Here is a 14,216-nt window from a genome sequence, read left to right as displayed (position 1 = left end):
TTCTGTCAAACAAAACATCTTTATAATCTATTACAAATTATGAACAAAAATATCTATAATGACTAGCTTATGTAAGACATATTTACAACAATCTTTAAGTGTGTAACCAAAATGCAAAACTGAATACAAAAATCTCTCCATTTTAGCCAAACTCCAGTGACTGGCAAAACAAAGAGCAAAGCTAAACAGAGCAGCTGAAGCTAGGAAGAAGTAAGAAAATCCAACTGCACTATCTTTAAAGCCAAAAGGCAGCCTAAGAAAAACATATGGGAATGAGAAATTATGTACAGTAACATTATTTTTTTGTATTCTATAAACACAGCTAAATAAGCATCTGATTATAAAATAGACTTTACTGTTTTTTTTTTTTTTTTTTTTGTCGGTCGTGGAGCTTGAACTCTGGGCCTGGGCGCTGTCCCTGCGCTCTTCAGCTCAAGGCGAGTGCTCTACCACTTGAGCTACAGCACCACTTCCGGTTTTCTGGTGGTTTATTGGAGATAGGAGTCTCACGGTCTCTCCTGCCCGGGCTGGCTTTGAACCTCGATCCTCAGATCTCAGCCTCCTGAGTAGCTAGGATTATAGGTGTGAGCCACCAGCGCCCGGCTTTTTACTGTTTTTTTTTTTTAATTGTGAAAATACTGTTACATGAGCAAGTAGACATTTGTTTTTGTTTTTGGTTGGTTGTGGGGCCTGAACTCTGGGCCTGGGCGCTGCCCCTCAGCTCTTCAGCTTAAGGCTAGTGCTCTACCACTTGAGCCACAGAGTCACTTCCGGCTTTTTCTGTTTATGTGGTGTTGAGGAATCGAACCCAGGGCCTCCTGCATGCAAGACAAGCACTCAACCACTGAGCCACCTTCCCAGCCCCAAGTAGACCATTTTTTTTTAAACTGACTTTTTACTCTTTGCCTAAATGCTTACCAAATCCTTATAAATTACACAATAGGAGGGATTGAAAGTAATTTCCAGTTTGGGCACTGGTGGCTCATGCCTATAAACCTAGCTAATCAGTGGCTGAGATCTGAGGATCGAGGTTCAAAGCCAGCCTGGGCAGTAAGTCTGTGAGACTTTATTTCCAATTAACTGCCAGAAAACTGGAAGTGGATGAGTGGTAGAATACTAGTCTTGAGCGAAAGAGCTAAGGGACAGCACCTACACCCTGCGTTCTTAACTCCAGGACCACCACCACCAACAACAAAGAAATTTTCAGGCCAGAGGAGTGGCTCAAGTGGTAGAGTGACTGCCTAGCAAGTTCAAGGCCCTGTGTTCAAACCCCAGTACAAAATCTTAAAAAAAAAAGGCACAAAAAGCAATTTCCAGATATAATGGACTTCACAGTATTAGTGTGTGTATTTTCTCTGCTAACAAAGAAAATCCCACCCACACATGTCCAACAAGCTTTATAGTTCAGTAAGGAATTCAAGATGTCAGACAATGGAGTGTATGTGGCTTTGTTTCATTTGAACTCAGGGCCTGGGCACTGTTCCCTAGCTTTTTTGGTGTTTAATTGGAAATAGTCTGGTGGATTTTCTGCCCAGACTGGCTTCAAACTGTGATCCCCAGATCTCAGCCTCCTGAGTAGCTAGGATTACAGGAGTGAGCCACTGGCGCCCATCTTATTTTTCTTGTTTTTGAACTTCATGTATACTGAACTGTGGCGCATGTATTCTTGGTGTCTGGCTTCTTTTATTATGAAAATCATCCATGCTGTTAGGAACTAAGTTTCATTGTATGAATATAAAATTTATCCAGCCTGACATCTGGGCTGTTTCCAAGTACTTGGCAATTACACATAATGCTGATTTGCTTGTGCTTGTGTGTGCTTCATGCACATGCTTGTATTGGGGTATATAAGTAGGGACAAGGCTGCTGGGCCGAAGTGTGTTCAACTGCTTTCCAGAGTGACTGTGTCAATGTACACTCAGTAGTATATAAAAGGGCTCTTTCTTGTTAATAACCTTATTAATACTTGGTGTGGTTGGGTTTTTAATTTTACTTATTCTAGCAGGTGTGTAGTACTATTTCATTATGATTTAAATTGTAATATGGGAGGGGGGTTTGAACTCAGGGCCTACGTTTGCTCAGTTGGTTTTCTATTACTTGAACCATGTTATTAGCCTGGCTTTTTAACCAGGCTTTTATGAACCTCTTGATCTCAGCCTCTTTAGTAGCTAAGATTACAGACAACAGGCACCAGCACTTGACAAGACTCATTTCTAACTTGACTCTTCCATAATAAGCATCATACTTTTTCTATAATTCCAGAGGTATAATTCACATAACATAAAAACTTAAGTATATAACTCAACTTTAAGTATATTAACTCAATGATTTCTTTTTTTATGATTTCTTAAGTACATAACTCAATATTTTTGTAAACTTACAAACTGTAAAATTATCACTATAATCTAATTTTTAAACAATCTGAATGCTGCACAAGAGCCCTCATTTATAGCTAGTTTCCTTCTTTTGTTCCAGGAAGCCATATATCTGTGTTTTGTCTAGATACAGCTGTTGTTTTGGGAGGTTCATATAAACGGACTCACAATATGCAGTGTGTCGACTTCTTTCACTTGACATAATACTTTGAGGCACATCTGCAGTGTATCAGTACAGATGTATCAGTATTTCATTTTTTTTTTTGGGGGGGTCCGGTCGTGGGGCCTGAACTCTGGGCCTTGACACTGTCCCTCAGCTCTTCAGCTCAAGGCTAGCGCTCTACCACTTGAGCCACAGCGCCACTTCCAGCTTTTTTCTTTTTGCTTATGTGGTGCTGAGGAATTGAACCCAGGGCCTCATGCATGCAAGGCAAGCGCTCTACCACTGAGCCACCTTCCCAGCCCATTTCATTCTTTTTAATGCTCAATTCTATCTCATTGTATGAGATAGAATTTATTTTATGCATCAATGGGTTGTTTCTATTTTTTAGATATTCTGAATAAATCTGCTGCACATATGCTATTTAATATATAGTTCTATTTAAAACAAAAACCAGGTATTCAGCTGGGCATCATAGCTACTCAGAAGGCTAAAACTGGGAAGATCATGGTCTAAGTCAGCTAGGGCAAAAAGTGAGACCCTATTTGAAAAATAATGAAAGTAAAAGAGTCTGAGATCATGACTCAAATGGTGGAGTGCTTGACTAGCCAAAAGCAGTCATTTTCAGGCATTAACTGTCAGGGGAGATACTCATAGTGCTTAGTTTTTTACAAGTACTTCAATTAGCTCTCTTTAAGAGTTACTGAATGGCTCTGTGCCAGTGGTTCAAACCTGTAATCCTGACTACGTGGGAGGCTGAGACTGAGAGGAGTGTGATTCCAGTCCAGGCAGGCAAGTCCATAAGACTCCTTCTCAACAGATAGAATCTAGACATGGTAGTACATGCTAGTGACCCCAGCAACTATAGGAAGCCTGAAACAGGTTAATCAGTTTAAGCATGTGCTTGGGCAAGAAGAGAGACTATCTTAAAAATGAGTGATTGCGCCGGGCACTGGTGGCTCATGCCTGTAATCCTAGCTACTCAGGAGGCTGAGATCTGAGGATCATGGTTCAAAGCCAGCCCAGACAGGAAAGCTCATGAGACTTTATCTCCAATAATCCACCAGAAAACTAGAAGTGGCGCTGTGGCTCAAGTGGTAGAGTGCTTGCCTTGAGTTGAAGAGCTGAGGGATAGTGCCCAAGTCCAGAGTTCAAGCCCTATGACCGACAAAAAAAAAAAAAACAACAACCAACAACAAGTGAATTACAAAGCTAAGGGCATGGCTGAGCTTAGCAAGCCTTGGCTTCAGACCCACGCACTGCCTAACCCCCACTCCCAGCCTGTCACTGAATGAACTTGGGATCAACACAAAATTATCATCAATGTGTGTGTGTGTGTGTGTGTGTTTATTTAGTGCTGGTCTCTGGAGTTTGAATTTAGGGACTAGGCACTGTCCCTGAGCTTTTTTGGCTTAAGGCTAGGGTTCTAGCCACAGTTCTAACTTCAGCTCTTTTTGTAGTCTATTCACCTGCCCTTCAAACCACAATCCTCAGATGTCAGCCTCCTGAGCAGCTAGGATTATAGGCATGAGCATCCAGTACCTGGCTTCATCAGTGTCTTTAAATAAAGTCTGATCTTTGAGAAACAAAAATCTCAGCAGCAAGCTTTTAGACATGACTTTTTTGTATATAAGAAATTAATGGTGGGGCTGGGAAGGTGGCTCAGTGGTAGAGTGCTTGCCTTGCATGCATGAGGTCCTGGGTTTGATTCCTAGGCACCACATAAACAGAAAAAGCTGGAAGTGGCTCAAGTGGTAGAGTGCTAGCCTTGAGCTGAAGAGCTGAGGGACAGCGCCCAAGCCTAGAGTTCAGGCCCCATGACTGGTAAAAAAAAAAAAGCAATCAGTGGTTCAGGGCTGGGAAGGTGGCTTAGTGGTAGAGTGCTTGCCTAGCATGCATGAAGCCCTGGGTTCGATTCCTCAAAACCACATAAACAGAAAATGCCTGAAGTGGTGCTGTGGCTCAAGTGGTAGAGCACCATCCTTGAGCAAAAGAAGCTCAGGGACAGTGCCCAGGCCCTGAGTTCAAGCCCCAGGACTGGCAAAAAAAGAAATCAGTGGTTCAGATCTAGAACATAAAAAGGTAATAGATTTATAGAATTCAGATTTGATTTTATTGTTATATTAAACACAGAACCTTGAACCCAGTAACTTATTAACTGGAGTAAAAATCAAGAGCTACAGGAGCAAAGTTAACTAACATAATATAATTTCTTACTGTTATTGGTGCTGTTGCCATTGAAAGACCCAGAAGAATTGTTACTGTCCTTCTCCTTATCTTGATTTTCAAAGTCCATATTAAGAGACCTGTGGGGGGAAAATTTATAGGTAATTTATAGGTAGTCTATTGCTTATGAAAGAAGTAGGTCAGAGCCAGGTGCTGGTGGCTCACGCCTGTAACCCTAGCTACTCAGTAGGCTGAAATCTGAGGATCATGGTTCAAAGTCAGCCTGGCCAGAAAAGTCTGTAAGACTCTTATCTTCAATGAACCACCAGAAAATGAGAAGTGGCACTGTGGCTCAAGTGGTAGAGCACTAGCCTTGAGCTGAAGAGCTCAGGTCCAGAGTTCAAGCCCCATGACAGACCAAAAAAAAAAAAAAAAAAAAAGTAGGTCAGAGAAGTATTTAGAGAGTATTTTAAGCTGCTAACATTGGGAAAGAAAGAAAATGCCTTTTGAATTATGAAGGAGTTCTTATTGCCACATTAAAAAAATATACTACATTCCTTCAGGTCTATCAGTTCAAGAGCTTTCCTGTCTGCAGATGAAAGCATTCCAGCCCAGGTGCATCTTCCAGCTATATATCTGTGCACATCGATAATTACTTCTTTATGATAAAAACTTGGGGGCTGGGAATGTAGCTTAGTGGTATGCTTGCTTAGCATGCATGAAACCCTTGGTTTGATTCCTCCTTACCACATAAACAGAAAAAGGCAGAAGTGGCACTGTGGCTCAAATTGTAGAGTGCTAGACTTGAGCAAAAGCAGCTCAGGAATTGTGCCCAGATTCTTGTGTTCAAGTCCTAGGATTGGCAAAAATAAAACAAAAGAAACCCCCCCAAAAACAAAAAACAAACCCAAACAATCAAAAAACCTGGAAGGAGGAATGTCAAAGGACACCCACACAGAGCCTTCTTCATAGCACACAGCTGCTTCTGGAAAGGGTCAGAAAGGGTGTGCCAATTTCATCTCCAGCACTGCTGGTAAATACTGCTTTCTTTACACCAGATCAGCTTTGATTTAACCAGCAACACAATCTCTTCTATATTCTGAACAGATCTATGGACTACAGGGGTAACAAACATGCGTAAAGCACCACTGGATTTCACACATGTGCATTTTACATTCAATGGAGAAGGGAGACATAAGAAGCACAGTCACTGTAGTGACTGAATCTTTGATATAGAATTATCTACGACTATTCATTAAACAATATTCCATACATATAAGCTTACCATTTCTTTTTTTCCCCCTTTCTCAATTACTTATGCTAGCTCTTGGTTCATTTTCTTTCTTTCTTTCTTTTTTTGTAGGTCATGGGGCTTGAACTCCGGGCCTGGGCGCTGTCCCTCAGCTCTTCAGTGCAAGGCAAGCTGTCTACCACTTGAGCCACTGCGCTGCTTCCGGTTTTCCAGTGGTTTATTGGAGATAAGAGTCTCATGAATTTTCCTGCCTGGGAGGGCTTTGAACCTTGATTCTCAGATCTCAGCCTCCTGAGCAGCTAGGATTATAGGCGTGAGCCACCAGTGCCTGGCTTCATTTTCTTCTTTTATTAAAGATGGTCTTGCTATGTAGTCTAAGGTGGTTTCAAATTCAGGATCCTCCTGCCTCAGTCTCTCAAATGCTGGGATTACAGACAGAAACCACCTTGTCCTGCCTACTTGGCTCATTTCCTGCTAATGTATTACTAATTTCAAACAACTTAAATAATCTAAGGGCCAAAACTTAGATACAGGGTAATTCCCTGTGATCTTGAATTTGACAGTGGACTTTTAGATATAAGAAAAAGTAAGCAGGGCACTCGTGGTTTAGGCCTGTAATCTTAGCTACTCAGGAGGCTGAGTTCTTTTTTTTTTGGTCGGTCATGGGGCTTGAACTCTGGGCCTGGGCGCTGTCCCTCAGCTCTTCAGCTCAAGGCGAGTGCTCTACCACTTGAGCTACAGCGCCACTTCCGGTTTTCTGGTGGTTTATTGGAGATAGGAGTCTCACGGTCTCTCCTGCCTGGGCTGGCTTTGAACCGCGATCAGGAGGCTGAGTTCTGAGGGTCATGGTTCAAAAGCCAGTCCAGGCAGGAAAGTCTATGAAACTCTAATCTCCAAAAACCACCAGTAAACTGCAAGTGGCACTGTGGCTTAAGTGGTAGAGTGTTAGCCTTCAGCTGAAGAGTGAAGGACAGCACTCAGGCCCAGAGTTCAAGCACCACAACCAACACAACAACAACAAAAAGCAGTCAAAAAAGGGCTGGAGGTGTGGCTCAGTAGAAGAACACTAGCCTTGTTAAGTGTTAGATCCTTAGTTCAAACCCCAGTACTGCCAAAACAAACAAAATTTGGAACATGCCATGAGTATTAAGACTATGGGATTGTATTCAGCTGGCAACAGCATACATGTCTGGACTGCTGCCATATTTATCTAGAGACCAGCAGTCAGGAATAACCAGTGGAAGAATTAACAGTCCATGTACTGTATTTTTATTATGACCTCAGGCCATACTTCTAAGGCAAGATGGTCATCTGCTGTGTACCTACAACTTTAGCCTAATTGTTTTTGCTGAAACACATTTTCATGCAACACCACCAGCTTCCATTGAAAGGTGACATAGTCATCCAAAAAACACTGAATGCCCACTATGAAAAGCTACAAAATAATGTATCTTTTTATGTTGGTCTATGAGACTCTATGTTCTTTTTTTTAAATTTTTAAAAAATTTTTCATTTTTGGATCCAGTCGTAGGGCCTGAACTCTGGGCCTGGGCGCTGTCCCTCAGCTCTTCAGCTCAAGGCTAGCACTCTACCACTTGAGCCACATCACCCCTTCTGGCTTTTTTCTTTTTGCTTATGTGGTGCTGAGGAATCGAACCGAGGACCTCATGCCTGTGAGGCAAGCACTCTACCACTGAGCCAACTTCCCAGCCTGAGAGTCTATGTTCTTAACATAAGCAGTTAGTTTCTAATTCACCTGAGCAACTTTTTTTGGACTCAAACTTATGTCTGGCGCTTTTGCTCACTGGCTGGCACTCTACCACATGAGCCATGCCTCCTGTCCTCAAATATTTTTAAAATTTAACAACACTAAAAGTTTAAAGTTTTAAATTTTTTTTTTTTTTTTGTCGGTCGTGGGGCTTGAACTCTGGGCCTGGGCGCTGTCCCTCAGCTCTTCAGCTCGAGGCGAGCGCTCTACCACTTGAGCCACAGCGCCACTTCCAGTTTTCTGGTGGTTTATTGGAGATAAGAGTCTCACGGTCTCTCCTGCCCGGGCTGGCTTTGAACCGCGATCCTCAGATCTCAGCCTCCTGAGTAGCTAGGATTACAGGCGTGAGCCACCAGCACCCGGCTTAAGTTTTAAATTTTAAAAAGTTGGCTTCTAGCTGAAAAAATTGAGGGTGGGGTGGGCATGCTGCCCCCGGGGCTTGAACAAAGGGCCTGAGTGCAGTCTCTTGAGCTTTTGCTCAAGCCTAGCATTCTACTACTTAAGAAATATGAGGGGGGGCTGGGAAGGTGGCTCAGTGGTAGAGTGCTTGCCTTGCATGCATGGGGCCTTGGTTTCGAGTCCTCAGTACCATATAAGCAGAAAAAAACCAGAAGTAGTGCTATGGCTCAAGTGGTAGGGCACTAGCCTTGAGCTGAAGAGCTGAGGGACAGCGTCCAGGCCCAGAGGTCAGCCCCCACAACTGGCACAAAAAAAAAAAAAAAAGAAATATGAGGGGGGGGCTGGCAAGGTGGCTCAGTGGTACAGTGCTTGCCTCGCATACATGAGGTTCTGGGTTCGATTCCTCAGTACCACATAAACAGAAAAATTCCAGAAGTGGTGCTGTGGCTCAAGTAGTTCAAACCCCACGACTGATTAAAAAAAAAATAAAAATAAATGAGAAAGGCAAAGTAAGTAATTTTTATTTTTTATTTTTATTTTTTTTTGGGTCCGGTCGTGGGGCCTGAACTCTGGGCCTGGGCGCTGCCCCTCAGCTCTTCAGCTCAAGGCTAGCGCTCTACCACTTGAGCCACAGCACCACTTCCGGCTTTTTTCATTTTTGCTTATGTGGTGCTGAGGAATCGAACCCAGGGCCTCAGGCATGCAAGGCAAGCGCTCTACCACTGAACCATCTTCCCAGCCCCAAAATAAATAATTTTTAATCTTAGTATTTTTTTTTTTTTTGGGCTCATCCTGGGGCTTGAACCCAGGATTTGGGCACTGTCCCCAAGCTTTTTTTGCTCAAGGTTAGAGCTCTACCACTTGAGCCACAGTACCACTTCTGGCTTTTTCCGAGTACGTGGTACTGAGGAATCAAACCCAGGGTTTCATGCATGGTAGGCAAGCACTCTACCAAGTAAGCCACATTCCCTATCCTAATCTTAGTATCTTAAGGATTCCATATTTTTGTTATTTTTAATACTGGAGTGGGCACAGTGAAGGAGTGATTTCTCTAAGGTCAGGGTAAATACAACATTGAATTTAGTTTTTGAATTTTAGCTTTCAAATTTGGGGGGGAGGGAAGCTTTTTATTGTTGTTGTTGTATTTTGAATTGGCTTTCCATTTACTTTTGTTTCTATCAGTCGCGGGGTTTGGACACAGGGGCTGGACACTGTCCTGAGCTTTTCTTTTCTGCAAGGCTAGCGCCCTACCACTTTTTTTTTTTGACGGTCACAGGCCTGTACTCTGGGCCTACCTGGGTGCTGTCCCTTAGCTCTTTAGCTCAAGGCTAGCGCCCTACCAGTCGAGCCACAGCACCACTTCCGTTTTTTTTCTGCTTATGTGGTATTGAGGAATCAAACCCAGGGCCTCATGCATGGGAGGCAAGCACTCAACCACTGAGCCAACTTCCTAGCCCCTGTCCTACCACTTTAGAGTCACAACTCTACTTCTGTTTTCTTGTGGTTAACTGCAAGTAAGAGTCTCACAGACTTTCTAGGCCCAGACTGGCTTTGAACCATGATCCTCAGATCTCAGCCTCCTGAGTTGCAAGGATTACAGGTGTAAGCCATCAGCACCTGGCTCCATATTTATTTGTTCCCTGCTACAATCATCATCAGGATCTCTCTATAACCTTCCCAATGATGAGTGTTTTTAGGGAGTCATTGTTTTCAGACCAGAATTTTAAGCAATTAGTATTTGCATGTTTGTACTAACAAGCAAAAACCAAAATGAGATTATCAGCAGCCAACTCAATAACAATACTAGAACAATTCTGCCTTAAAGGAAATCCTGCCAAAGTCCCACTTCTCTTTACAGAATACAAAGTTCTGGTGCCAATATTTTTAGAGCAATACTTCCTCCAGCTACAACAGAATTCAATCCTTTTGGAGAACCCTTACCTGAAACTACCATAAACAATAAGGAGGATGGATATCAGGAATGTAGACACTTGACTGGAATCCACCAGGGAATAGGCCCTAGAGAAATAAGAGGAAATGAGTTAAGCATATGCAGCAAGTCCTCATGGAGCTCAGAATTTACTTCTTAGGAAAATTACATAACTAAAATGAGGTTTGTGGCTGAGAAGGTGACTCAGTGGTAGAGTGCTTGCCTTGCATGCATGAGGCCCTGGGTTCGATTCCTCAGCACCACATAAGCAAAAAGAAAAAAAGCCGGGAGTGGAGCTGTGGCTCAAGTGATAGAGCGTTAGCCTTGAGCTGAAGAGCTGAGGGACAGTGCCTAGGCCAAGAGTTCAGGCCCCACGACCGGACCCCCCCCCCCCAAAAAAAAAAATGAGGCTTGTTGGCTTAGCATAAGGATAAATGAAAAGGTTCATAGCATACATTTATGGCACTTATTTAAAAAAAAAAAAAAGCAAACCCCAAAGTTCCAAAATTTTACCGAATTTATTCCACTGACAAAATGTCTTTGTAATCAGGAACTGGTGGGCTCACACCTGTAATCTTAGCTACTTAGGAGGCTGAGATCTGAGGATTGCAGTTCAAAGCCAACCCTGCGCAGGAAAGTTGTGACACACTTATCTCCAATTAACCATCAGAAAACCAGAAGTGGTGTGTAGCTCAAGTGGTAGAGTGCTTGAGCTCAGGTATAGTGCCCAGGCCAGTTCAAAGCCCACGATACACAGACACACAGACAAACACACACAATTCTTTGTGATTGAATCTGTATCCATTTATATTGGAATTACAAATAATAATTTTTGCTGGTTTTACTCAGAATTAATATCTCTCTCCTGAATTCTACTTGTTTTCCTGCCGCCAATGACCTCCACATGGGTTCTACTTATGGCTCTTCACAGCCAAAGGTGTAAAGTGAATCATCATCATTCTTCCTCCCCAAATATTCTGTTCTTTTTTTGGGGGGAGGGAGATGAATTCTTTAATACCCTCCATTAGCTATAGTCTTGTTTTTTGTTTCTTGGTGCCAGTTCTTGAGCATCTTTTGTTCAAGGCTAGTGCTTTACCACTTGAGCTACAGCTTCACTTCCAGCTTTTTGTGGTTAAGCTGGAGATGCCCTAAGAGTCTCACTGATTTTCCTACCCGGGCTGGCTTCGAACCATGGTCTTCAGATCTCAGGCTCCCGAGTAGCTAGGATTACAGGTGTAAGCCTACTGGCACCTGGCTTTTTTTAAAGTATAATATGATTGTTATTTATAAAAGTGTTGTACAGAGGGGTTACCATTTCATTAAGTCAGGTAATAAGTATGTTTCTTTTTTGGACAATGTTACCCTTTCCTTCCTTCCCCCAGTTTCTCCCTCCAGTCCTTGCCCATAAGTTACATAGTTCATTTTCCACATAATGTCTAATAAATAGACTCTGCCCATTCTTGACACCCATTTCTCTTATTTTCCACACATCCCTCAGCCAATCCCATAATTTCCATATCCTCAACTCCTTCACTTCTCCTATCTACTTCTTTGGATTCCTGCTTCAGCTTTATTCTTGGAAACCTTGTTTTCAAGGTCACCCTTCACAATTTCCTCACCTCCCTTCCCCCCCCCCCCCCCAGGTCTTGGGGATTGAATTTGGGGCCTGGGCATTGTCCCTTAGATATTTTTGCTCAAGGATAGCACACTACCACTTGAGCCATAGGGCCACGTCCACTTTTCTAGTGGTTAATTGGAGGTAAGTGTGTCACAAACTTTACTGCCCAGCTCTCAGCTTCCTAACTAGGATTCTAGGATTACAGGCGTGAGTCATCAGCGCCTAGCTCCAAGTTTCATTCTTTTTTTTTTTCCCTTCACCAGTATCGGGGGCACTGTCTCTGAGCTGCTTTTGTTCAAGGCTAGCACTCTACCACTTGAGCCACAGCACCACTTCCAACTTTTTCTGTTTATGTGGTACTGAGGAATCGAACCCAGGGCTTCATGCATGGTAGGCAAGCAAGCTATCACTTAGCCACATTCCTGGCCCCCAAGTTCCATTCTTGAGTAAAACAAAATCTTTCTCATTAAGCAAGTATTTAATGAAGTTTGTGTGCCAGGCTATCATCTGGTAGATAATGAGGATCTAAAAACACGCAAAGAGGGCTGGGAAGGTGGCTCAGTGGTAGAGCGCTTGCCTTGCATGCCTGAGGCCCTGGGTTCGATTCCTCAGCACCACATATGCAAAAAGAAAAAGCCGGAAGAGGGCGCTGTGGCTCAAGTGGTAGAGCGCTAGCCTTGAGCTGAAGAGCTGAGGGACAGCGCCCAGGCCCTGAGTTCAGGCCCCACAACCGGACCCAAAAAAAAAAAAAAAACAAAAAAAACACGCAAAGACCCCTTGGTCAATGCCTGAATGTATTTTTTTTTATTTATTTTTATTGTTATATTTAAGTCAGTTAGTGAGTACATTTCTTTTTGGACAATGTCACCCTCAATGTGCTTTTTTTTTTTTTTTTTTTTTGCCAGTTATGGGGCTTGAACTTAGGCCTGGGCACTGTCCCTGAGCTGCTTTTTCAAGGCTAGCACTCCAACACTTGAGCCACAGTGTCACTTCTGGCTTTTTCTGCTTATGTGGTCCTGTCCAGGGCTTCATGCATGGTAGGCAAGCACTCTACCACTAAGCCACACTCTCAGCCCTCAAAAGTGTTTTCTCAAAGTATAACTTTAGCAAATAATGTAATTATGGAAAGTGTTGCCCAGGAGATGTAGGATCCTATGAGAATGTATAGGGTGGATGAATTTCCATCTGAGAACGAGGTGGGGAAGCTTTCCTAGGGAAATAGATGAACTACAGATATATAAAACAGTAAACTAAATTTGGTGGTCATTTCTAAGAACCAGGAGATGGAAAAAGTAAGGATGACCCCTGGGTTTTCTGAATCTAAGCCTGTTCCACTTAGCAAAAGAAACAAAAGGCAACACAGGAGGAAAAGACACAGTTAGGTTTTGAATGTACTGACAGTTGGGCATTTAGGTATAAAACTCAAGTAGCTTAGAGCCAATGGTGTGTATTAGAAGTTTATCATGCCAAATCTTTTTTTTGGGGGGGTGGCGGGGGATTAGTCATTAGCCTTAAACTCAGGGCCTGGACACTGTCCCTAAGCTTTTTTTTTTGGTTGGTTGTGGACTTCAACTCTGGGCTTAGGTGCAGTCCTTCAGCTTTTCAGCTCAAGGTGAGCACTCTACCATTTGAGCTACAACGCCACTTCTGGTTTTCTGGTCATTAATTAGAGAGAAGAGTCTCATGGATTTCCTGTCCAGGCTGATTTTGAACTATAATCCTCAGATCTCAGCCTCCTGAGTAGCTAGAATTACAGGCCTGAGCTACTGGGCACCCAGCTTCCCTAAACTCTTTTGCTCAAGGCTAGAGCTCTACCACTTTGAGCCACAGTTCCATTTCTATTTGGCTGGTGGTTAATTGGAGAGAAGAATCTCATGGACTTCCCTGCCCAGGTTGGCTTCGAACCATGAACTAAAGATCTCAAACTCCTGGGGCTGGAAAGGTGGCTAAGTGGTAGAGTGCTTGCCTTGCATACGTGAGGCCCTGGGTTCGATTCCCCAGCACCACATAAGCAAAAAGAAAAAAAAGCTGGAAGTGGTGCTCTGGTTCAAGTGGTAGAGCGCTAGCCTTGAGCTGAAGAGCTGAGGGACAGCGCCCAGGCCCAGAGTTCAGGCCCCAGGACGGGACCCCCCCCCCCCCCCCCCCCCCAAAAAAAAAGATCTCAAACTCCTGAGTAGCTATGATTTTACAAAAGAGAGCCCCAAAAACGTATTTCACAGCCTCTCTTTATATTTCAGATTTTACCAAATCAACAGAAGTGTGTCAATCCTCATGCCTCCTACTGAGCAGCTATCTGTTCCCATGGACTCTGGATGGACAAATATGAACCATGATATGCTGTATGGTGACATTTTCATCAAAGACGACAGCACATATGGTGGTGGCTCATAACACTGCAGGATCTGAAGTAAAGCCTCTGATGTTTGATGTCTGCTCAATGACACAAATGCCCAACAACACATTTCTCACAACACCTATATGCTGTTAAGCAATACAAGGCTGTATTCTAGGCTTAACAGGTGTCTTATCAAGTAAAATAGAAGAACCA

At 43.2% G+C, this 14,216-nt stretch overlaps 1 protein-coding gene across 1 annotated transcript in view; it reads right to left on the bottom strand.

Moving 5' to 3' along the window:
• The window catches only part of Sppl3 (signal peptide peptidase like 3), an 83,482-nt gene that overhangs the window by 10,885 nt on the left and 58,381 nt on the right, over positions 1–14,216 (bottom strand). The window contains exons 2-3 of the mRNA XM_042669633.1: positions 10,062–10,139; positions 4,753–4,841 (exon numbers count right to left, since the gene is read on the bottom strand). Coding sequence (XP_042525567.1) covers positions 4,753–4,841; positions 10,062–10,139 — 167 coding nt within the window. The remainder of the gene's footprint in view (positions 1–4,752; positions 4,842–10,061; positions 10,140–14,216) is intronic.

Source organism: Dipodomys spectabilis, unplaced genomic scaffold (genome assembly GCF_019054845.1).
Source record: "Dipodomys spectabilis isolate Male_0828 unplaced genomic scaffold, ASM1905484v1 ptg000499l, whole genome shotgun sequence".
Classification (NCBI taxonomy): Eukaryota; Metazoa; Chordata; class Mammalia; order Rodentia; family Heteromyidae; genus Dipodomys; species Dipodomys spectabilis.
This window is presented reverse-complemented; position numbering and strand designations above follow the sequence as displayed.